This window comes from Cyprinus carpio, chromosome A6 (assembly GCF_018340385.1).
Source record: "Cyprinus carpio isolate SPL01 chromosome A6, ASM1834038v1, whole genome shotgun sequence".
Classification (NCBI taxonomy): domain Eukaryota; kingdom Metazoa; phylum Chordata; class Actinopteri; order Cypriniformes; family Cyprinidae; genus Cyprinus; species Cyprinus carpio.
In genome coordinates this window covers 19,317,525-19,341,526 of record NC_056577.1, presented here as the reverse complement: position 1 = coordinate 19,341,526, position 24,002 = coordinate 19,317,525, and the positions used below count along the sequence as shown (strand labels likewise).

Genomic DNA, 24,002 nt, shown 5'->3' with positions numbered 1-24,002 from the left:
TAAAATATCCTTTTTAATTCTCTTAATGTGTTTTGTGTTGTATAGAGTGTTAGGCCAACTCCGTCGAATGAAGCAGTCACAGTGGAGTTCAAGCAAATTACACTAAAAGCTGGAGAGAGCCGATATACCAAAGTTGCGAGTATTAGTTTTGATGGTAAGTACTGTTATTTTCGCATCACCTTTGACCTTTGTCCTCATATAGATTATCCCATCATACACCTCTCTATTAATTTGATGATAATCCAGTTAGTAAATCAGATTTTCAGATTTTTATAAAGTTTCTGTGATGTTGACATCAAAGCAATTAAAGTCTGTTTACAATGTTACTGATGCTCTTTGATGCTTGATTTATTTTAGACATCAGTAGTCATTGTTTTACATGGAACAACATGTTTGTTTACAGTTATAACTACAGAAATGTTCTTGGTGTTTGTTGGTTTTTTAAATTCCAGCTTCAAAAGCAAGAAGATCAGACCAGTTTTCTGGAAAAATAACAGTGAAGGCAAAAGAGAAAAGCTACTCAAAACTTGAAATTCCTTACCAAGCTGAGGTTTTAGAAGGGTAAGATTTCTTAAAATTCACCAGCATATATTTACATTTTTGTAACTAGTTCACAGTGTACTTATGCTCACTGTTTCCAGGTACCTGGGCTTTGACCACACATCCACCCTGTTCCACATCAGAGACAGTCCTGTAGATCCAGTGGACAGGCCCATCTTCCTCACCAATACTTTCAACTTTGCAATACGCATCCACAATGTGTCACTTCCAGAAGAAGCCAAGACTATGTTCAATGTAAGCAGTTATTCTAGCTTCTGGATGTGGGTATTCACATTTCTGTCATCAGAAAACATCTTTAGAGTGCCGAATGAAAATATTGTTTGTTTGTTTGTTGTTTTGCAGGTGCATAATTTCAGCACTCCAGTTCTTATCCCTCCCCATGAGTCCCGCTACATTTTCTCCCTTCTGTTTCGACCAGTGCGACCCTCCATCCACATCGACAGCAACATTCTCCTCATCACTAATGCTTCTAAATTCCACCTGCCAGTCAGGGCCTACACAGGCTTCTTGGAGGTATGTTAGGAAAAGCCTACACGTGACAGACTGTCACTAATGTAACCCAATTATGAATTTCAGACGTTGTGAAATTTATATGTATAATTTTAGAGATTAATTGGCCATGATTTGTCTTTGTTTTCTTATTTAACAGCCCGTTGTTCTTCCTCCCTGTCTTCGAGAGCTTTAGAGATTAATTGGCCATGATTTGTCTTTGTTTTCTTATTTTCAGATTTAGGCCTACAGTCGCGTCTGTCATCAAACCCAATCACTTAAACTATAACGACTTTTTGCGCACACAGAAGCCAAGCAATTGAGCATAAGGAACCGTTTATTTAACATTTATTTTCTTCCTCCTTGTCTTCGAGAGCAAATCCTAGACTTTGGTTTGGTGTTTGTGGTGGTCAACAGCAACCCAATTGAGGTGCGAGGTCATTTTGTTCAGTACAGTGTGACATGTGATTTGGTTTATTGAGGTGATTGGTGATCTAGTTCAGTTTGGTGTGTATTGTGTTTTGTGTGAAAATAACAGTTCTGTTGAAGCTTTTAAGACATTACTGTAGTGAACAGTGATGTTGATATGGCTTTGTCTTTATAATTACATTATTGAGAATTTATAGAAATTATATACATTATAGAGATTTCTCTGCCCTTACAGTTGGAGATAAAGTCATGGTTGGTGACAGGAGACAGTCTGTCAATGGAGTTACTTAATACAGAAAGAGGGAACAGAAGTGTAGCACTGAGCAGAACACAAGAGCTCCAGAACATGTCAGCTGCCCAATACAAAACCGTAAGAACCGTCTTTACTATTACTGATACTTGTAAATGTATCATATCAGAGTCATTTTCTATGTAATGGACATGCATTGCACAGGGCTTTATTATATTTGATTGTATTTCTGTGTTATTAACTTCATTTTTTCTCTTGCCGAAGGTCTGTGTAATGGACATGCATTGCACAGGGCTTAACTTGTCTTTTGTTGGAATATTCATTTAAACTTTGTTTGGGTATCGAGTTCGGATTTTTTTTTTTAGTATGACCGAAGTATCGAAAAATGTCTTGTTGTTCGGTACCAAATTTTGATAGTTGTTTGGTTAATATTTTTGATGTCTATGTGGTTGTATGTGATGTACCTAAATCATGTGCTGGTGATTGGTTTCAGTGAGGCTTCCAGGAAAACGCGTGTTACGTGACCATTCATTCACACTGTAGCATCATGCTACATAAGACGATTTATAAAATGTATACTATGCTTTACTCTAAACTCACTTAAAACCACCACTGAGTGTTTGTGATAACCTCCAATTGTGATCTAATGAGGGTTTTGGTCATATAAAGTTGCAGAAATGTTATTTGTAACCTTTTAGCTTGATATAATCGCTACACCAGCTTAGCATTTTTTCATGTAAACACCCTGTATTGTTATAAAAATAGGCAGAAAATCATATACAGTCATAATTGCGTTTATTAACTTCATGTTTCATCCATGTAAATGTTTTGCTCGACGTCGGATACAGGGTGGGTTATGAACGTGTGATGATATTGACATGAGCAACAAATGAGCTCCTCTGAGTCAGGACAGCAATCGCGGAAGACAAAACACAGACAGACAGTGCTGGAAGCAGCTAATGCTCATCAGATCGTGTAAATCACTGGAAAGTGAATAGAAATGATGATTCCGTGTAAGCTATGTGTTTAAATGAAAACACACTAGTGTAAATGATGAAGAGAGGGCTTCTCTGTCTCCTGAAAAAGCAGACATGCTCAATTTTCGGAGAATTGCTGAGTGATTTAAAGATCTAAAGCATGCAGCAGTGATCCTCACATACTGCCTGAAAACTGTCCATTTTGTACTTTTTTTTTTGAGTTAATGTGTAATGTAAATAGATTTTCAAAAAGTATCCAAAAAAAGTATCGTTCAGGAACCGGTATCGAAGTCAGGGTATTGTTATTGGTATCTTCATTTATATCAGTGAAAATAATGCCGATATTAAAGATTGAAAACATAATCAAAAGGAGGCATACATGGCTATCTCAGTGTTCAGATTAGATTATAACTCCAGGCAGTCACAGGACTTCTGGTGGAATCTTTGCATGTCTGTACTTGTGGGAAAACTGCAGAAGTGTTGCAAGATTTGTGGTATTGGGTTACTGCAAGATTTTATTTTAGACATTTTAAATTTAAAAGGCAACGTAAACCGAATGGGACAGTTCACATAGAAATGTTTCAGTTAGACTGTTGTCTTTTGTATACTTAACAATACAGTTACACTGGAGTATTTATGTATATTTATTTAGGAAAAGCAGGAAGGCTACAGAACTGTCTTTTGTATGTGTAGGTGTTCATAACTCTGTATTGCATGTCTGTTTTCTCACAGGTCATCTTAGCCTCAGGCTACTACGCAGCTTTTAAAGTCACTTTGGTAGCTAAAGCTCTAGAGGGAGTTTATGATGGAGCAGTACATATTACAACAGACTATGAGGTATGTGTTTCATCCAGAAAACAGTGTTACCTCTTTTCCCCAAAAATGGTGCAGGTTGTTGTGCCAAAGCTGGTGCTCGGGAAGATGGTCTGGTATGGTTTGGGGGATGGTCTGTGAACCTTGAAAATTGAAATCAGTAACACCAGATACTGATAAAAATGTATATAAATGTGTATGTGTATATATGTAAGTATATAAGAATGACATAAAAAACCAAATAGTATGTTCTCATTATAAATCAGTGACTGTACTGTCACACAGATCCATTTTTATATATGTATGTATGTATATATACATACATACATACATACATACATAACACTGTGGCAACAATCAAGCAATGCTTTCCAAACCTTCAGTTTATCTATCTATTTCAGATATTAACTATCCCTGTGAAGACTGTCATAGCAGTAGGAACATTAAGCTGTTCACCCAAACAAATCATTCTTCCCCCTTCATTCCCGGTAAGTTGATTTTTTTATTTATTTTTTTAATCCTCAGTGTCCCTTTCAAAAGCGTGTCATGTCATTTTCTCTGTTATTTTATTTATTTTTTTAAATAATGGTTCAAAAGTACCTACTCATTGAGATTTTAAAGTAATGACGATGTCTATTGTAGATGTAATGTGAGCATGTGTGATTCATCCCTGCTTTTACCCGCAGGCATTGTTTGAACACCACTCCCTGTGACCAGTGCCATGTGCTAACATGACCTGTATTGCAAACCACTGTTTTAAAAGACCATTCATTAGGCTTAGGGCCATTTCAAAATGATTTTCATTGTGTTTTTTTTCTTTTATGTAGGGAAAAGTTGTTCACCAAGGATTCAGCATCCAGAGTTCATTCTCACAGAAAGTAAGGCTTCAGCAAATTCGCTCTCTCACAGAGGACGTCCGCTTTTACTACAAACGACTTCGCAGTAACAAAGTGGAGTTGGAACCCAGACGAAAGTCCAAGGTGCCAGGCCCAATTACAACACTACAGTGCTATACTAAATAATCCCTCACTTAAATTCACCTGCCAACAGTTTGCTCAGTTTATTTTATGCTAAAACTGCAATAGTACAATGTAGAAGAATTTTGAATCGAATGTTTTTATATCCTAATTTTTTTTTTTTTACTCATTTTCCAGATAGCAAACATTTATTTTGATGCCAGCTTGCAGTGTGGTGATCACTGTTATGTGGGATTACCGTTTGTATTGAAATGTACGCTTTCTGTATCTTAAAGTCTTTTTTTCCTAAATTACTTGTTTTAGTATGTTTTGTCATTTAATTTTCTCCTTGTGTGTTTTTTTTTTTTGTTATTTTTTTTTTCCTGCAGCGGAGTCCAGGCCCCATGGTTTAGTTATGCAGGAGGACATATGGGACGCTGATGTAGATCTACATCAGCGTCTCCTGAAAAGATGGCGAGAGCTCAAACAGCAATCAGGCCTTGAGTGAGTCTGATACATCTTGCCTTAAACTAGATTTAGATTACCATACAGTAATTGTATCTTTGATGTGATTCTCTTGTTTGTTTAGGGTTGAAGCTTTCTTCGAAGTGAACACAGATCTGCAGAAGAATGTGCAGGCCAAAATCTTAGCGCAGCTCACATGGCCCTTGCTGGTCAACTCATCACAACAGATTCATTTTCCTCTCACAAACACCAACAGCTCATCGGTGAGTGTATACACACTGTAAGTCGATCAATTGATCGGATTTGCCGATTAATCGGCACCGATAGTTGATTGCTGGAAATATTGGCTATTGGCAGAAATCCATACTGATAGTTTTTCTGGGTTTCGTCTGTTGCTGGAGCGGCTGATAAGGTCTGCTTTCATTAGACAGTACGAGAACGGCCTCTAGAGACAGAAATGAAAGAAATGTTTGTTTTGACACATGACACTGCCTGCTGCACAGAGCGGGACAATTCAGATGCGGATTTAAAACACACAACGAAATGGTGTGTATACAGTATACTATACTGCATGTTTTCATATCATTACTACGGAATTAGTTTGTTGACAAGATCTTGATTTAGCAGAGAAAGATCAGCAATTTGCTTTCAAGGCTAAGAGGACGCGAACATTAGTATTACCTCAAATGGTTAAAACAGTGTGACCAAAACACAAGCAAGTCTGACCCAAATGTTTAATATCACGATTGTTACCATCTATCTGCATTAGTTTTTAACCTAGATGGTCACATTAATGCCTTTGTTAGTCAGCGAAGTTGCAGATTTAAAGCTGTGATGTGAGAAAGCACATTGATATGTTCTTGTAGCCGACAGACTGTTTTCCATGAAATTACATTATTGTTGTGCCAAATTGTTGTTAATGTACATAATGACTTCACCCTAGCCTGTAAAATTGTGTATTGTGCATTTTTCAGTGAAACATTTATCTTTCTGTGGCTCTAATAAAGTCTCAATACTTCATATAGAGAGCTACAGTATACATTGCTCTCTTTCCATTTGCTCTGTTTTTTAAACACCGTACTTCAAACTCATCTGTGCCACTTTGTTCATTCTTGAAGTAAACTTTTGCCTGTTTGCTGATTAAATAAACGGTTTTTAGACTGCCGCTTGAATTGAATGTGATGCATCCGGGGTGTGTGCGATACCTGCGAGTTGTCCTAGATGTGACGCTGTGCTGCGCTTTTGCCCGGTGTGTGACTAACATATTTTATTATTTTGATTAGATAATCAAGTGTTTTAAAACAGAAGCAAATAAAGTGTGCGAGTATACATACAATATCCACACATATGTAATTTCAATGCTATAGCCTTTGTGTAGATATTTAAAGATGGCCATCTTCAAGCATGACTTTTAAAATGAAATAACACTTTACAATAAGACTCCATTTGTAACATTAAGGTTGATAAAAGCTGTCGAAGTATTGTTCCTTGCTAGTGTGTTAATTTCAACATTTACGATTATATTTTTTAATTTTAAAGTTGCTTAGTTCAGTAATGAGCTATGAACTAACTTTAATGTTCAATATACAATTAATATTAATATATTTATTCATTTACAAATAATGGTTCAGTACTTTTTTTTTTTTTATAGTAATAGTAAAGCACTATTTTAGTTTTCATTCAGTATCCAATTTAAAAATTATTGGTTGATTTATCAGTAAAATCCATTATCGGTCGACCTCTAATAACACATCAGCTCAGTTTAAAACATTTTACCATGTTTAAATCAACTATAGTATTTTCCCTCAAGTCAAATATGCTGACTTGAACTTGTGTCTTTGTAGGAAGAGGAAGTAATTCTAGAAAACCCAGCTGATGTCCCAGTCTACGTTCAGGTTCTTCCTGTGGCTCTTTACCCAAATCCCTCAGTGTTCACAGGAAGACTTGCTGACAGGTAAGGCACTTCCTCTGCACTAAACCAGTTATAGAATCATACATGAAAATGCATCACATCATATACAAAGGTCAATAACATTATTGAGCAAAATAGAGCTATTTAAGTTATCTAGTGAAAATTCCTGTATTTTTCGTATCACAAAAAGTGTCAGTTTTTTTGCAATATGGTGTAGCACTAATACTGATTTCATCTGATGTCTTTTTACTGTTGTTTTTAAAGGTTTCCTTTAGGAAGATTGTCTAACATCAACATTGACACAAATACACTGGAATTCCAGGTCCATACAAATCACGTAAGTTACACTGACTTATCGTGACCGTGTAGTGATATCTTGTTTAATTGAATCAATTCTACTTCATTGTTCTAGCTTCCAAAATTCCTTTTATGATATCCACTAAAGTTAAGAATTGCTGTACAGTTGTTGTGGTGTGTCTTTGTGCTGCTGATGATTTCTGTATGTGCATCAGTCTTCTGGGATGAAGAGTTTCACAGGATTTGTTGAAGGCTTAACTCGGCCCTATGTATACAACATGCTCCTTATGCCTGGGGAGATAAAGTCCTTAAATGTGAGGTTCAGACCCATCACTGATCACAGTGTTTCTTCTCTGCTAGTCATCAGGTGAGCTTAGATTGCCAAAATGAATGCTGAAAATAGAATGGTGTGAGAGTACTGTTGTACATTACCCTTGTCATGTTTGTACAGGAACAACTTGACAGTAGTAGACTTGATCGTGGTTCATGGTCAAGGCACCACAGAGAGTCTGAGACTGGCTGGTAAAGCCCCAGGTCTCGGCGGCTCTCTGAGGTTTAAGCTTACCGAGGCATTTCTCAAAGACTGTTCAGAAGGTAAGTGTCAAAATGAAATCAATTTTCAGATGTTTTCATTCTTATAAACTATTTTGATATTCTGTACCTTTCAGTTCACATACTGCTTATGCTTACTGAATGTCTGTGTTTCTCATTTCTTAGCTAAAGCCAAGGAACCAAACTTCACTCTTCGAAGGACTTTCAGGCTGGAGAACACAGGGCTTCTCCCACTTCACATTCAGTCTATGGAGATCAGTGGCAGTGCATGTGAGGGTTATGGCTTCAAAGTTCTCAACTGTGAAGAATTTGCACTCAAACCAAACACTTCAAAAGACCTCATCATACTGTGAGTGATTTCATGGTTATGTTTTGTGAGGTTTTCTATTATACACTGTTGGTCAAATGTTTTTTTTTTTTTTTTTGTAAGAATTTTTGTTTTGCTGATCAAGGCTGCATTTATTTGATCAAAAAGTCAGTAAAAACAATAAAATGTTGAAATATTACATATAAAAAATTATATTATTTAAAGTTTTCTTTTTGAATATATTTTAAAATGTAATTGTCTTGATGTCATTGTTTAAAACAGTTTTTGCTGCTTAATATTTTTGTGGAAACCATGACACACTACTGTTCAAATGTTTAGGGTAAGTAAGATTTAAAAAAAAAAAAGAAAAAAAAAGAAGAAATTAATACTTTTATTCAGGAACAAAGACGTTTATAATGTTACAAAAGATTTCTGTTTCAAATAAAGTCTGTTAATCAAAGAATCTATGTATTATGTATCATAATAAATAGAGTAAATAATTGAGCACCAAATCAGCATATTATAATGGTTTCTGAAGGATCATGTGAGATTGAAAACTTACTTTTATATATTTTAAACTATATTAAAATACAAAACAGCTATTTTAAATTGTACTAATATTTCACATTATTAATGTTTTAATATTGTGAAATAATCAAAAAAGCCTTGGTGAACCTCTTTCAAAAGCACACCAAAAAAATTGTAAACTTTTGACTGGTAGTTCGTGTTGTGTTAACAGTATCTGTAAAACTTGTACTTGCTAAAATTTGACACTTATTCCCATATATGCCTTATTGTTCAGTCATGAGGAACTGTTGGAGTAAGGTGATTAACTGAATCTTGTGAATTCACGCAGGTTTACACCAGATTTCACATCATCCAGAGTGATCCGGGAGCTGAAGTTGGTGACTGCGGGGGGTTCAGTGTTTGCCTTTGTGCTGAATGCATCATTGCCATATCACATGCTGGCAGTGTGTGCTGAGACCCTTCCTCGACCCAGCTGGGAGCTTGAGCTCTACATCATCGTCTCCCTCATTATGAGGTCTGATTTCTCATATCTGATCACCTGACGGCTAAGAAAGCCTAAAATCTGTCTTGTATACATTACACAACCAAAACTATGCCGTTGTTTACACACAATTCTTATATATTGTTTGAATCTGATGTTTATAATTCACTATTCACACTGCTTTTTGCAGTTTTAGGGGTTTTCCTTCTGTAAAATAAAACAAATAAATAAAAAACTAGACTAAAGACAGTCACGTTAAAGAAATGCTATAGATTTGTTATTGATATAGATGTATATTATGTAAATTGTGCGTTGGGTTTGTAATGTATTAGTAATATTTTGCTAATTCTTTTTAATGCATAATACTGCTATATGTTTTAAACACATGATATTAATAAAGTACTTCTCTCTCTCTCTCGGTGGATGATTAACAGTCTGATATTTCTCTAGCTCCATGTTCCTGCTGGTCATCGCTACTGCCTATCTAGAGGCCCAGGGAATATGGGAGCCTTTCAAACGACGTCTGTCTGTGGAATCCAACTCTCCCATGGAGACTGGAAAACCATTTGATCTCAGGGAAATTGTACGAATTCAAAGTGATGCTAAGTGAGTGAGGATATTTAAGTTTTATATCCTTAATTTTTGATGAAGTGATATTTCATTTTTGTTTCTCTCTTCTTTAATCCACATTATATGTAAGAAGTTTTACGAAATGCATTTGATCTGTTGCAGCTTGAATGATTTTGCTGACTCAAACCAGAACTCAGCAAGAGGAATGTACGGATCGAGCGGTGGTGGGCGGGCTGGGGGTCGGCAGGGTGGTCCACACTCCAGTTCCAACAGCAACGGTATTCTGCCAGACAGCAAGCCCAGATCTGGTTCAGGCCGCTCTGGATCTATGCAACACTCCTCCAGCTTTCCACTCAATAAAGATAGTGGCCAAGGACTCAGTCAGCTGACTAATCGAAGAGCCCGGAGTTCCAAACAGCAGCAGCAGAGCTCAGGCCTCCTGGAGGACCTCCCGAGCTCAGGACCTTCACAATCCAACAGCACAAGGGCCAACAGTACAGAGGAGCAGGATTACAGCCGACTTCTGGCAGCTATGGATAAAGACCTTGACAGGCCTGAGTCTCCTGCCATTGTGTCTTCAGAACACAATTCACAACAGTCTTCACAAAACAAAGGTAATATATATCAACGGAATATACATTAATTTATCATGCCAGGTGTTTGTCCTAGAGGACAGTGTAATTTGCTAATGCACAATATAATTTGTTAATTTACTTTTATTTTTCAGTGTCTGAATCAAAAGGGAAAGTAAAGAATAAAACAAAAGCTCTTAAAAAGAAAGAGGAGAAAGAGAGGAAATCAAAGGGAAAGACTCAAGAAGATTTAAAAGAGCCACTGGCAGACAATGATGACAGCTCTTCTACTACCACAGAGACCTCTAACCCAGACATGGAGGCCAATATTAAAGAGGTACATACATGTGAAACATACTAGACCCACCAGAGCAATTCCCAAAACAAACTTGCTCTAAAATGAACATTCTAAATGCACTCTTTGATTACAATTTGTCTTATTAACCAGGAGCCAGTGAAAGTGAAAGGAAAATCAGTGTCAGTGGACGGTGGAAAAGAAAGAGAAGAAATTACTCCCTCCCCTACTAAACCAAAAACTAAAAAACAACCAGCCACAAAGAAGGAGAACCAAGTGGAAAAATCCAGGTTTGTTCAGACCTCTGCCATTGAAGGTGACGTGTTATTTCTGTCACTAGGCCCTGATACTCATTGGTTGGATATGTCTGCATTGTCATGTGCCATTCTGCTGGGGGCTGTGCTTAGATGAATATTTAAATATGTGCTGCACGCAATCCTCTCAATATACAACAAACACACCACAATAACGACAGCAGTGACAATAATAACAGCAGTGAGAAAAGAGCAGTTAGGAAAGCATGTGATCATAGGGATGTGGATATGTTTTCAGCAGCTCCGCAATTCAGTACTCCAGTCAAGTCCTGTTTACTTGTATGACGCTTCAATAAAAATGGCTTCAAAACTACTTTATGGTATTAAACAGGAAAAATAGGAGTCAGTGTCACAAATTTCAATTTCAGGAATAAGAATTTTAATTACATCTTCAATTTCAACTATACAGTATATTTCCAGTGCATTCAGTAAAGAATAAATTTGACATCAAATAAAGTGGAGCTCCAGAGCACACCCACCTATTATGTAAACATCATGGACCAATGGCAGTTTGTCGGAGTTCAACAGCTAGTAAGAGACGGGAAATTCACGCTGTTGAGCTATTTTGAAATGCTAAATTGGACTCCAAATGAAAATGCAGCACACCCGTTCGTTTTTTGATACCCCTTTTCAACCAAAGCAGTTTGAGTGCTGGTTCGGTGCCAGAACCTAGTTTTAAATCGGTTCTTTCTTTCGACACCCAAAGCACCAGCTCTGAACCAGGAAAAAGTGGTTTGTAAGTAGCACCAAAACTTTGCTGGTGTAGAAGTAAGAACCGCTTGCTTCAGGGGCGGGATTACTAGGACCAACAAGATGAACAGAAACTTTGACCACCATTTTTGAAATGAACATCAATAGCAATGCAACGTCCACCACTGTTAATTGTGTGTTTAGGCTTGTTTAGGCTGTGCGGACCGGTCGGTGTGCCATGGGAGTGATTTGAAATGAAGTAATATTTTGAAAATTATCAGAATAAATGGTGGTTGAAATCACAATGCTGCGTGAACTCAACCAATCTGCATGTTTAGCGCCCAAGTCCTGCCCCCGAAAGTTCAGAACCTTTGAATTTGGTAATAGTTCTAGATCATGGACTTTGTGTTTGTGGTTTTTTTTTTTTTAACTTTATTTTTATTTTGGTTCCTGCGGTGGAAACACACCGAGTACCAGCCCAAAGTCCCTAGTTCCTGGGTAAAGTTCCAGCGGTGGAAACGCGGCTTTTGAATCTTAGTTTAATATCAGTGTCTTTTTTTTTTTATACAGTTCTCTAGAACTCCCTTACGTCACTCCCCTGGAAAAACAGGATAAGCAGCGCAAGACCTTCACCAAAACCCTTGCCAATACAGGAATTCACAGTGTCCCCAAACCACGAGCTCTGAGCAAAAGTAAATGTCAGATTTCAGCTTTTCCACCCAACATTTGAATCTTTGTTAACTCTGAAAACCATTTTGAAACTCCTTTTATTCTGTCTGCCTGAGTAGTCAGTGGGAAGATAAGTGATGACCGGCCAGCTCCACTTGGAAAGTTTATAGTCAATGGCTCCATGCAGGAACTGGGTCATAGCAGCGGATCAGAAGGAGAGAAAGACTCCCCCCCACCAGAATGGGATGTTCCTCTCAACAAAACTGACAACCGTAAGCAATGAGTTGGAAGCATAAGCTGGACTCCATTAGGAGTCAGTTCGCTACTTTATGTACTCTTATATAAGTATCTAAATATTTGTGTCATGTTTTATTAGCAGCAGACAGTCTTCAGCAGATATCTATGCAGACCATGCATGCAGACCCCTTCCTGAAAGGCTCCAGTTCAGTAATGACCAGAACCTGTACACCACCCCCGACCTCCCCTAGCCTGGTACTTCGTGGAAGCTACGGCAGTGTGCCCCACACCAGCTGGTAACATTAATGGGCGTGTGCTTTAAAGTGCACAAAATCATAGAACACTTTTGGTTAGGGCCTAAAATAACACTTGGCTAGTGCCAAATGTGAATAAAAATTGGTGAGTATTTGAAATGTTACTCACCAGTTGGTCAGTAATTATTTTTTCATTAATTCTAATATTGCCTCAGAACGCAGCATTTTTTAGCACAAAAATCAGATTGCAAAAACTGTTATAATTAAATAAATATGTAATCTGATGCGCTGGGTGTTTCAAAGCTGTGATCTTTTCATGTGAGTAATGCTGCTTCGCAGTAAATGCTGCTCCACACAGACTGTTTCTGCAAGTGCTGAGTCGCTTATATATGTGACTGAAACTGCAACATCTTCAACAAGCATCTTCCCATATTTGTGATAAGTGTGAAGTGTTTATAAATCTGTCAACAAAAGAGAAGCATTTCAAAAGAGTGTTTCCCTGCTGTTTTTTGCCAAAATAAAAGCAAAGGTTTAACTTAAAAAATCAAAGAAAAAAACTACCGTAAATATTAGTATTGTAATTTAACTGTTAATACTTAACAGTTCAGTAGTATTATAGTGATATTTCTTTGATATTCATTTGGATTTTTTATTAATAAACAAAATTATTATAATTAATAATAATAATAATAATTGCAATTAGATATATTTGTATAAAATAACGAACATACAATTTCATGAACATTACAAAATATTTATGTAAATATATATATACATTTTCCCAAGTCACTGGTCATTGGACAGTGTGGCAAAATGTTAGTTTTAGAACCTGCATTTGGGTTATTGGCATCAAGAAATTTCCTGGTTTTATCATGTTTGTGTGGGAAATCTGTGATGTTTGTTTTTCTTGTATATTTGCTATAGCGAGGCTACTTTAAAGAAGGCTCCAGGGAATAAGCTCACCAAGTCGGTCTCTCTGCCTGGTCAAAATGGAAATCCAACCTTTGCAGCTGTAGCTGCCGGCTATGACAAAAGCCCTGGTGAGTTTGCCTGTTAAATAGAAAGATATGGATAAACTTGTAGCGGTGCATGAACAGGAAATTTGAGGTCTTTACTGATCACCATTATTTTAACACATTTTCTTTAAGTGCCACAGATTTACACATAAATGTAATACAAGTGGTATGCTCTTGTTTTTACAGGTGGCAGTGGCTCAGCTAGTAAAGCTGACAGTCTGGGGAAGGTCACACTGTCTCACATGACGTCAGTGGAGAGTGATGGATCTGACAGGTTCAGTGGCTTCATAATGAAAAATTACTTAACCCTTTTTCCTTATCTGTTTTTACATTTATATTTATAGTGTCATAATGCATCTTTTAGCTCTGGACTGTGGAGCCCAAAAGAGACCACCAGCACCCCCAGTTTTGGACCGGTTAATGCTTTCTCTGCTTTTGGACCCAACAACCCACTTAATCTTTCTGGAGGTATGCAAAATGTTAAAATAAAATGCTACATTTTAAAATGAAATGGCATCCAGTGTATCCAATATTGTGGTTATTCTCTGCATTAGTTTTCAGAGGCATGACTGTTCCCAAAAGTTCAGAGCCCCAGCAGAGTTGGCCTGACTACACTCCAGTATCCCCATCCATCTGGGATACTGAGCCTAGTAATTCTTGGGCTACCAGCACTGGATCTCCTGCAACTCCAACAACTGTAAGATCTCTTACTTGTCACATTTTCATGTCTCATCCAGATGGACACCTGAGATCCCAAAGAGAACATTAAAGGCTGGGACACACCAAGCCGACGGTCGGCCATTGGACAACGTCAGGCAGACGGCGAGCAATGGTCCGGCTTGTTTGGTTGGTTTGTTCCACTCGTCGGCGGCAGTTTGCCCGATTCAACATGTCAAACCTTTGGCGCTAGTGAGAGCTCTGATTGGATTTTTAGTTTAGCAAAAGAGTCAGCGCCCGAGAATTAAAGCGAAAGTAATGAAAACAAGCACGTAAATGAAGCAGTACCAACAGAAGGCTGTTTAAATGTTACGTGATCTTTCCCAATCATTCTAATACATGAATGTTTTCATAACATGAGCCGCTTAAAATGAATAAAGTTATCAATGTTACCGATATTCAAAATGGTAAGCAAGCGCTGCTTTGTTTACATTTCGTATTACATTTTCGTATATCTTTGTTTCGGTTTATCCTTTTGAATGACTAATATATAGTAATGATAGCTGCTGATATAGACCATTAATTCATCTCACTCATGCGCAGAATGCACGTGTTAGTTTGCCGTCGGCTGTAGTCTGTGTGGTGTGTTCGAGTGCAGCTTTTTGGTCCAACGCTGCCGACATGAGGCGACAACACCGTCGGCTTTCGTCGCCGATAGTTCTTTGATGTTGGCTTGTTGTGTCCCGGCCTTGACACTAAGATCATGGAGTATCTGACCGTGTGTTCACACCACCGCCAGTAAGAGCGTCAAAGTGGAGAGGATTCCAGAGAATACAGTCGTGTAAACTTTGGTTCAGAACACATTAGTTCCCAAGCAAAATGGAGGAGAGGTTGATCATTGCTGTGGCGGGTTTCCCAATAATTTACGATGTTTCCCTGTTTGCGTACATGAACATAAATAAAAAATGATGTGTGGACCAAGGTAGAGCAACAACTTCATCCGTAGTGATGTGAATTTGATAAGAAGGCGCGCAACAGTATTTATAGGCAACATTTTTGCGCAAGAATGCTTGTTTTTTATGGAGGTAAATCAGTAGCTAAACTCGAGAGGTTGGACATCTGAATGTGAGAACTTGTCATATTAACATTCGTATTTGTAAGTTGAAATTTACACTCACAGCTCTGATGTGAAAAGCTGAATCTTTCAATTTGCACACACAGACAATGATCAAACACCCGTGTTTTGAATTGAAAGTTGTAGATTAATAGTCACAAATGTGTAAAATGACACACAAATGTTTACGACATATTTACTTTTGCACTTTACTTCAGTTTCGCTGCACAACGTCAAGTCGGCACTTACAACCTCTCAGATCTGGCAGTACGAGTTCAAATCCTAGCGCTCTGACTTTTGCTACTCTTTTTGCAGTATTCCTGTTGCAAAACTCACTTGTGCACTTGTATATGCAGATGTGAGAGCGCAGAGCCAGGGGCGGGGCTTTGGTGCGAATGAAGACATTTTATTGGTCGATGCCTGACCAATGAACAACGCCAGCCACCGCGACATGCCAAGAAAGAAATGTGTTTTATTTCATGCATATGTATCAGTTATTTGTAAAACACTGCAAACTATTTTCACTGAATATCCTTAGCTTTTACAGGATTTTAAGACACTGCATTCATTTTGTCATTCAGGTATTATCTGGTAGATAAACATGTTTGATAATGTCTAAATGTACAATAAAAAGCAAAACCTAAAAAATAAGCAGTTATGACCAGCAATACTGTTTTGAGCAACTAGAGTAGAGCTAAATACATCTATTTATTAAACATCAATATGGCCATCTAGTGGTTAAACAATGGCATTACATATGAATATTATCTTTCTGGACACCAAATGCCTCTAATTTGCCTCTTTGCACTGGAATTTAAAAACATTTTCTCTATTTTAACCCTAAATATTACACTTATTGTAATATAAATAATAAGCATATTAGAAATTGTTATATTTTAAATGGTCATTCATGGATCATAATTATTGCGCATATTATTTAGTATCATAATCTCTTCAAATTAACTAAACAGGACTGAGCTAAGTAAGAGCTATGTAAGAGCTATGTAGTACAGTTATTTTATTGGTTAAAAGTTCCACTTAAGGTGTTTGATCACATTTGACTGCTAAGGAGTATGCAAATGCGAATATAATACTGTTTCATCTCCAGAATAAAATGCTATTGTAAAGCGTAGTCAGCCATGCACAATCAATGTACATTGTGTTAATAATTAAAAATCGCTGCAAATATAGTGAAACCGCTGTCTGTCCTGATTAATCCCATTCAAATAGATTGACAGCGCGAGATGTTTAGTACTATTGATAGCTCCACATGACCGCGTGGCGGTGAGATCAAAGCATGTCACAACTGTTTCTCAGCTGCTCTGGTTTCTCAGCTTACTCTGCAATATGCAGTGGGATATACATATGAATACAAATCATAAAAATAATAAAAACAACAGAGTTATGTTGCAATTCTGGTACAGCGATATGCAGTGGGATATACATATGAAAGATGTTGCATTATTTGTCTACCAGATAATACGTGAATGACAAAATGAATGCAGTGTCGTAAAATCCTGTAAAAGCTAAGGATATTCAAGTGAAAATAGTTTGCAGTGTTTTACAAATAACTGATACATATGCATAAAATAAAACACAAATTTCTTTCTTGACAAGTCGCGATGGCTGGCATTGTTCATTGGTCAGGCATCGACCAATTAAATGTCTTCATTCGCACCAAAGCCCCGCCCCTTGCTCTGCGCTCTCACGTCTGCATATACAAGTGCACAAGTGAGTTTTGCAACAGGAATACTGCAAAAAGAGTAGCAAAAGTCAGAGCGCTAGGATTTGAACTCGTACTGCCAGATCTGAGAGGTTGTAAGTGCCGACTTGACGTTGTGCAGCGAAACTGAAGTAAAGTGCAAAAGTAAATATGTCGTAAACATTTGTGTATGTCATTTTACACATTTGTGACTATTAATCTCCAACTTCCAATTCAAAAACACGGGTGTTTGATCATTGTCTGTGTGTGCAAATTGAAAGATTCAGCTTTTCACATCAGAGCTGTGAGTGTAAATTTCAACTTACAAATACGAATGTTAATATGACAAGTTCTCACATTCAGATGTCCAACCTCTCGAGTTTAGCTACTGATTTACCTCCATAGTTTTTTAATTTGGAATTAAATTTATTTGTTTTAATATGACAAGTTTTTGAACAATTGCATTAAGGATACACTTCAACCAGGACCATTTTTAATGTAGGCTGGGTACAAATTAATGTTAACTAAAGACCAAGGCTAGTAAACGTCTCCTTGAAATTAGACTCACACTTAACCATGAACACAAGCCACACCACACAAATGGCTTTTAATTGTTTTTTGTTAGCAAACATGTAACTATAAGTTCTTTCCATCTATCCATTTCTTACCTTCACATTTAAAATATTTCATGAGGTAAATTTGTACTCTACTTGTGGTCAGTCTGCACAAGATCAACATGCTTGTTTGCTTTGCGGCTCCTTTAAATAAAGTTTAGAAGAACAAACATTCGATCTACGTCAGCGCGTCCACGAATCTTGAATTTTGATGCTCTTTCCGGCAGCGGTTTGACCGTGCAGTCAGAAATCACAGTGACACCTTTTTTACATATATATATATATATATAATTTTTCAGATGAATCTTGAAGCATTACTGTAAATATACTACATTTCAAATACTTCTACTCAGCAAGCATGCATCAGATTAATAAAGTGACAGTAAAGACATTTATAATGTTACAAAAGATTTCTATTTTAAATGCTGCTTTTCTGAATTTTATATTCCGTTGTAAAATATTCTACAAACTTATACCTGTAACCTCACCACATCAGTATTGCTGTCTGTGTTTTGCTTGCAAACTGCTCTGCTAAACAATATTACAGTATTACTTTGTATTTTTGATCAAATAAATGCAGCCTTGGTGAGAATAAGAGACCTCTCAAAAACAAAGCATAACAATCTTACTGACTCCAAACTTTTGAACAGTAGTGTTTATGTATATCCCTAAGCCAGATACTTAACATGTTTCAGATTACCCCTGACTGTATTTAAAGGTAGTTTTACAGGTTATGAGATCATCTATCTCTTTCTGCTTGTTTTTAGTCCATTTTGGGGAGTGCGCACAGTCCCTGGTCCTTCAGCAGGTCCATCTGGTCCACTGGCAATGACTCCACCCTGCACTCCTTCAACCCTCCTACTTCCTCCGCTGTCCCTGACTTGGTCAGCCACACTGCACCACCCACACCTGCCCCCAACGACATAGGCCGCACCTACAACCCCTGGAACATGGGGTGGTCTCCCTCACTCAGTCGCTGGAATTCGGAGCCCTGGCCTAACAGCCCTGATAACAACAGCATCTGAGACAGAACAGCCCCATTGAGTAACAGAAAATGCAGTGGTTTCTAATACTATTTTATTCTTCCTGGTTGAACAGTATGTTGTACGTCAAGATCATTTTAATGATTGGAAAAAATTTTGAATTGTAATGGTACAAATGTCCACTGAAACCCAGTGTTGCATTTACAAGTCCCCCACAAAATTCAGTCCTATTTATTTTAGTGGGATATGATAAAAATTCCTTAAGCTCCATTTTAACTGACAAAGTGAACAAAAGATTGAAGACATTGGTTTAAAGCCATTGCCCTTGTAGGGGTGTTTTTCTTTACGATTTTAGAGATTCCCTGTTTTGAGTAATACTGCCTTGTAGTTAACGTATATGGTCCAGTATTACTGTATTAAAATGCAAGATGCAGTGTTACTCAACCTTAAAATAAGCACTTTGCGTAAAACCCCACTCCTACAATGCTGTCATTTTGGTTTAAGATGATTTCATTCATTTTAGAGCATTTCCTGGCCACACTTGTTGGTTGATTGAATGTTCGGAAAGATGTAAGTGGTTGCCAAGACTACAATTACCACATTGATTTGAACCCCTCTGAGTCAGAGCCAAATCGTAAATGCACTCAGGATTTAGATTTTATTTTTATTTTATTTTAATTGCCCTCTGCTTAAAGTGAAAAGTTTCATTTGCTGAAATTGGCTTTTAATTTGAGGGAGTTTAAAGAACCTGAAATGTGTTCTGTGCATCATTCGTCACTTCAAGAGTGAATGTTTGGTCACATTGGTTGAAATAAACATATCAGGCTGGAAAATTGACTTCTCATTTTATTTCCAGCTAAATTTAAACTTGATTGAAGGGATAGTTCACCCAAAAATAAAATATTTACAATCATTTACTCACCCCATCTCATTCTAAACCTAGATTTTCAAGACATAAATGAGGATATTTCTGACCACACAATAAAAAGTTTGATGATTCAAACAGTGTTACAAACATTGTAAACATTCATATAAATGAATAAGTTTAATCTAATTCTTCAGAAGAGACCTGATCACTTTATATGATGAATAGTTCATTTCAGCTTTTTCTTACATTTAAACTGATCAGTGAATGGATTACTTTTATGATGTCTTTATAACATTTTAAAGCATCAAAGTTTTGGTTGTTTGGACTTTCAAAGGAGGGATAGAATTCTCTCATGTTTTATTTTGTGTTTTGAAAATGAACAAGAGTCTGTGTTTGGAATGATATTAGCTTTTGGGTGAACTAACCGCTTCAACTGATCAGGATTGGTTGCACCATTAAAGTACAAAGGATGCTACATTTGAAGATGGAGGTCTTGCAATACAAATCTATTGCAGAGGCATTTCTACACTATTTGTAAAGCTGCTTTCAGCATCAAGCTGAACTTTTTGAGGTCACATGTCCTCATCACTGAGGCAAGATTGCCTTTTTTCAGTGTATTGGCTGCATCCACAACCATCATGCCTCGTCCCAATAGACCTTGTACCTCCACACGTACGGCACACTGTAAATGCTCTGTAATCACACTGCTGTCCACACAAGCTGCCACAGCGAAGGCATCGTAGGGTACAAACCCGTTCCCAAAGAGCAATTCTTTGTTGTTGATGCGAGGTTCTCTAGAGAAGGCCCAGCACTTGGAGGTTATCTTCTTCATGAATCGAGCAGCTGATGTATCCTGATTGACCAGCTCTTCAAAACAATCCTGGAAAAATATAAAGCACACAAGTTAGTCAGGCCGAAAATATATTCACAGTAGAATGTTTTTTGCTCATGATGGGTGGCTTTTACCCAAGACAATTTGTTTCTGCATATGAACTCCCAGGTTGCGATGTGTGTTGAGCAGGTATATTCCTCCAAAACTACATAAGCTGATTCAGCGTCCATACAAAAATTAAACTCCGCAGATGGTGTCAGATTTCCCTTGCCTGGAGAATGAACAGTGTTCAGTGTGGGGAGAAGCAGCTCTATGTAAACCGTCCTGACCTGTGCTGTTCTTGGCACTGCCTTGGTTTTTATGTAATACATAATATTCACTGATATGAAAAGTGCAATTTGCTGCCACCCATTTTAGGTGGCCAGTTTTTATACAACAGCTCAATTACTTACCTTCCATGTTACCGCCCATAATGTATAGATCCTTGAGTTTCTGAGGGAGGGAGGGATCTAATCTAACAGCCAAAGCCAAGTTAGTGAGTGGACCAAGAGCTATGAGCGATACCTGTGTATGAGTAAACAAACAGGGCTGTGCAAGTGCATACTATTGTCAACAACAAGATAGCAGCACAAAATTCAGCAGGCAAACATACATTCTAACCCAGTGGTTCTCAACATTTTTGACTACACTTCTGCAGTAATAACAGAGCTGCTCATTTTCAAACTAGTAAGTAATATACTAAATTAACAAATAATATTCATTAAAAGTATTACACTTCATAATTCCAGAAGTTTCAATAACTAAATATTCTTCATGGTTTACATGGTTTGCACTACTAGCTGTTTGTAATTACAGGGTTTTTAATTTGTTGTAATAATTTTAGAACCCTAATTCCTAAATAATTCAGATTGTTAAGGGAATGAATTAAAATAATAAATTAATATGATTTTTAGCTGTTTTCTAAGAGGGTACTAGGATGTCTTTATGTAATTTTCTCCTAAACACTTAAAAAACTTTGTAGTGCATCAAATTTCTTTAATATTTATTTTTACTCAATTTAAATCAATATTGCAGAAATAAACAGGCTTATTAAATAGTTTATTGCTTACCTCTCCCTGGTTTTCATTCACCAGTCTAATCATAGCATCAACAGCATGCTCTTTCTGTATCTGCCCTTTCCAAACCTCAGAGTTCTCCAGAACATCTCCAAGTCCATCTGTGCCAAAGTGATCTTTAAATACTGCCACATGACCAATTAGAGGACCAGCAGACCCTTTAAAAACTGGAATCTGAAGTCAAACAATGTAATACAATGCAATCTTAGCATTCATGTAATCTTGACAGTAGTATTAGTACTGTTATAACTGCACTGACCTGGGTTTGCTGACAGACTGTCAAAACACGCATCACATTCTGACATACATTATCCACATCAGTGTTCCCAAAGCAGCAGGTGATGCCCAACACCTTCGCACCAGGAGCTGCGAGAGCAACTATGATAGCCAGAGCATCATCTATGCCACAGTCTGTGTCGATTATCAGCAGCTTCTGAGCCATTCTGGAATCATGGGTCTGGTAAAGCCACTAAATCATATACAAGAAGGAATACAGGGTTAGGAGGTTAACAATGGCGATAAGTAACTAGCTCATTTGTAACCAGCTCAGTATTTGGTTGCACCTTTTGTTCTTAAGGTGAGACAAAGCAAGTAATGTATAATCAAGATAACACATTATTTGACGTGATACAAGTAAAAGATTTGGGTGATGTGTATACATTTTCAAGAACTGAAAACACAATAACCACCTTATTTTTCAACGCAAAGTAAGCCGTTTTCTGTGAATGTGCGAAACTTCCGGTTAATTCCGGTCATAATTAAGACAATTCATTAAAATAATATGGTAAGACACATCAGTTTGCAATACCAAGCAGCTGTTTTATACAGCTAAAAAAACCTGGAAGCTAATGACACCGGAAGCTAGTGGTTCTATATTCTGATTGATCAAAGAAATGTGAGGACATGAGGTAATCGTGTGAATACATAATGTGCGCACTTTTGAGGTAAAAGTTTGTATGTTCTGTAGCGAAGCACTGATCAACGTTAAATGGATGCAAACGCGATTGAACATGTAACGTTACAGGATTATTTCTCGTTATTCTATTCAAAATATCATTAACTCGCGATTGATTTTGCATTCCTGACAGAAATAAGAACCATTCGTGTAATTGAACCGAGTAACGTTACCCAGCTAACGATTTTTGGTTCCCAGAACGTTATTTTTTTATGGTTTGTTTATGGTTAACGTTAGCCCGTAAAGTTTTCTTGACGTTCCCAGAACGTTATTCTAACGTTAATCTTACGTTCCAATAATGTTATTATAACGTTCCCCAACGTTAGTTTTTGGTTCCCAGAACGTTATTCTACCAATTAAAAATGACTTCAACACAATGTATGGTTTACAAAATAAGACATGTATTCTCACACACACACACACACACACACACATATACGGGACCTTATTTTGATCCGTAAACAAAAACCTCTCGCTTAACATCATGTTCTCTTCAGTTAAGCATTTTAAATCCCTCCGAAATCATATTTACTCTGATAAATATATTAATTTTAAGTAATCATTCAATAAAGAGATAGATAAACGACAGAGTTAGCCAGTAAAACGAAAAATGAGCGTTAATTTTTAAATTCTGCGAGCGCGCGACTCTCTGTGGAACACAGGTGAAAGCGCGTGCTGAAGAAGCGCGTGCAGATCAGAGGCGCGCAGTAAATGAAGATTAAACAAACCCTCGGATTTTTGATTTCTGTTATCACTCTACGCTTATACCTGGCTTAATATTATAATTTAAATAGCGTTTTGATTGATCGAATTTCTGTATTTTAATAAATGCTGTATAGGTCATTACACATTAACATCTTCGACGTTTTCATTGGAAAGATAGTTTTATAAGGTTATAAAAATAACCTGAGAATAACCCTAAGGGAACGTTCGGTATAAGTTATTTTTTAAAAATAACCACCCTGCAACGTTCTGGGAACGTTATTTTATGGTTACAAAAAATTTAACCTAAAAAGAACGTTTTTCGAACGTTAGTATTTGGTTCCCCAAAAAAAAAAATGGGATCCAAAAACTAACGTTAGGGGAACGTTCTTTGTTTGTTGGGTATTATCATAAATGGTGGTCAAATATCGAAGCTATTTAATCTCGAGGTCAAATCAGAATATTTATTGTAAAAATCTTTCTGTAACAGCTGCCCAAAACGATATATATACACACACGCACGCACGCACACAAACTTTAGATCATGTAAATAAGGCTAAATCTTCTAAAAACATAGCCTACTCTAAAAGCATATTGTGTCAATAAATCGTTTCAGCATGAAATCATGCTTCAGTTTTTAGCCATATTTCACAAACTGACTTTACTGTTGCTTACCTGCTCCAGTTCAGTTCATTGACTGGCAGTTCAGTCCACTTTTAAGACAACAACGCTCTACTTCCTCTGAAAGATTTCAACAAAGGAGGTGCAACTATCTTTAAGACTATCTATATTTACAAAACTGTCTGCCATAACATGACATGTTTTA

At 37.1% G+C, this 24,002-nt stretch overlaps 2 protein-coding genes across 2 annotated transcripts in view; one reads left to right on the top strand and one right to left on the bottom strand.

Moving 5' to 3' along the window:
* LOC109096299 (transmembrane protein 131-like) overlaps positions 1–19,537 on the top strand; it is a 45,000-nt gene extending 25,463 nt beyond the window's left edge. The window contains exons 12-42 of the mRNA XM_042758292.1: positions 46–154; positions 453–561; positions 642–795; positions 904–1,074; positions 1,211–1,217; positions 1,404–1,480; positions 1,715–1,849; positions 3,439–3,543; positions 3,921–4,007; positions 4,347–4,499; positions 4,674–4,749; positions 4,865–4,979; positions 5,065–5,203; positions 6,785–6,894; positions 7,117–7,189; positions 7,365–7,516; positions 7,601–7,743; positions 7,867–8,050; positions 8,865–9,050; positions 9,468–9,623; positions 9,750–10,201; positions 10,315–10,496; positions 10,608–10,744; positions 12,029–12,150; positions 12,247–12,399; positions 12,504–12,660; positions 13,543–13,658; positions 13,821–13,908; positions 13,999–14,102; positions 14,189–14,331; positions 18,489–19,537. Coding sequence (XP_042614226.1) covers positions 46–154; positions 453–561; positions 642–795; positions 904–1,074; positions 1,211–1,217; positions 1,404–1,480; positions 1,715–1,849; positions 3,439–3,543; positions 3,921–4,007; positions 4,347–4,499; positions 4,674–4,749; positions 4,865–4,979; positions 5,065–5,203; positions 6,785–6,894; positions 7,117–7,189; positions 7,365–7,516; positions 7,601–7,743; positions 7,867–8,050; positions 8,865–9,050; positions 9,468–9,623; positions 9,750–10,201; positions 10,315–10,496; positions 10,608–10,744; positions 12,029–12,150; positions 12,247–12,399; positions 12,504–12,660; positions 13,543–13,658; positions 13,821–13,908; positions 13,999–14,102; positions 14,189–14,331; positions 18,489–18,746 — 4,353 coding nt within the window. The 3' untranslated portion in view covers positions 18,747–19,537. The remainder of the gene's footprint in view (positions 1–45; positions 155–452; positions 562–641; positions 796–903; positions 1,075–1,210; positions 1,218–1,403; positions 1,481–1,714; positions 1,850–3,438; positions 3,544–3,920; positions 4,008–4,346; positions 4,500–4,673; positions 4,750–4,864; positions 4,980–5,064; positions 5,204–6,784; positions 6,895–7,116; positions 7,190–7,364; positions 7,517–7,600; positions 7,744–7,866; positions 8,051–8,864; positions 9,051–9,467; positions 9,624–9,749; positions 10,202–10,314; positions 10,497–10,607; positions 10,745–12,028; positions 12,151–12,246; positions 12,400–12,503; positions 12,661–13,542; positions 13,659–13,820; positions 13,909–13,998; positions 14,103–14,188; positions 14,332–18,488) is intronic.
* Positions 19,533–24,001, bottom strand: si:ch211-201h21.5 (uncharacterized protein LOC555526 homolog). The gene is made up of 6 exons (XM_042758287.1): positions 23,852–24,001; positions 21,779–21,988; positions 21,514–21,693; positions 20,857–20,968; positions 20,539–20,675; positions 19,533–20,452 (listed from the first exon to the last, which is right to left on the bottom strand). Exons 2-6 carry the CDS (start codon positions 21,959–21,961, stop codon positions 20,096–20,098), a joined length of 969 nt encoding a protein of 322 aa, XP_042614221.1. The 5' UTR covers positions 21,962–21,988; positions 23,852–24,001; the 3' UTR covers positions 19,533–20,095.
* Position 24,002: the final 1 nt, after the last annotated feature.

Coding starts and splice junctions, on each gene's coding strand:
- si:ch211-201h21.5 (XM_042758287.1), bottom strand. CDS start 21,961: ATGGCTCAGAAGCTGCTGATAATCGACACAGACTGTGGCATAGATGAT. Junction 21,694..21,778: donor CAGTCTGTCAGCAAACCCAG/GTCAGTGCAGTT, acceptor GTTTGACTTCAG/ATTCCAGTTTTTAAAGGGTC. Junction 20,676..20,856: donor TATGGGCGGTAACATGGAAG/GTAAGTAATTGA, acceptor TTCATTCTCCAG/GCAAGGGAAATCTGACACCA.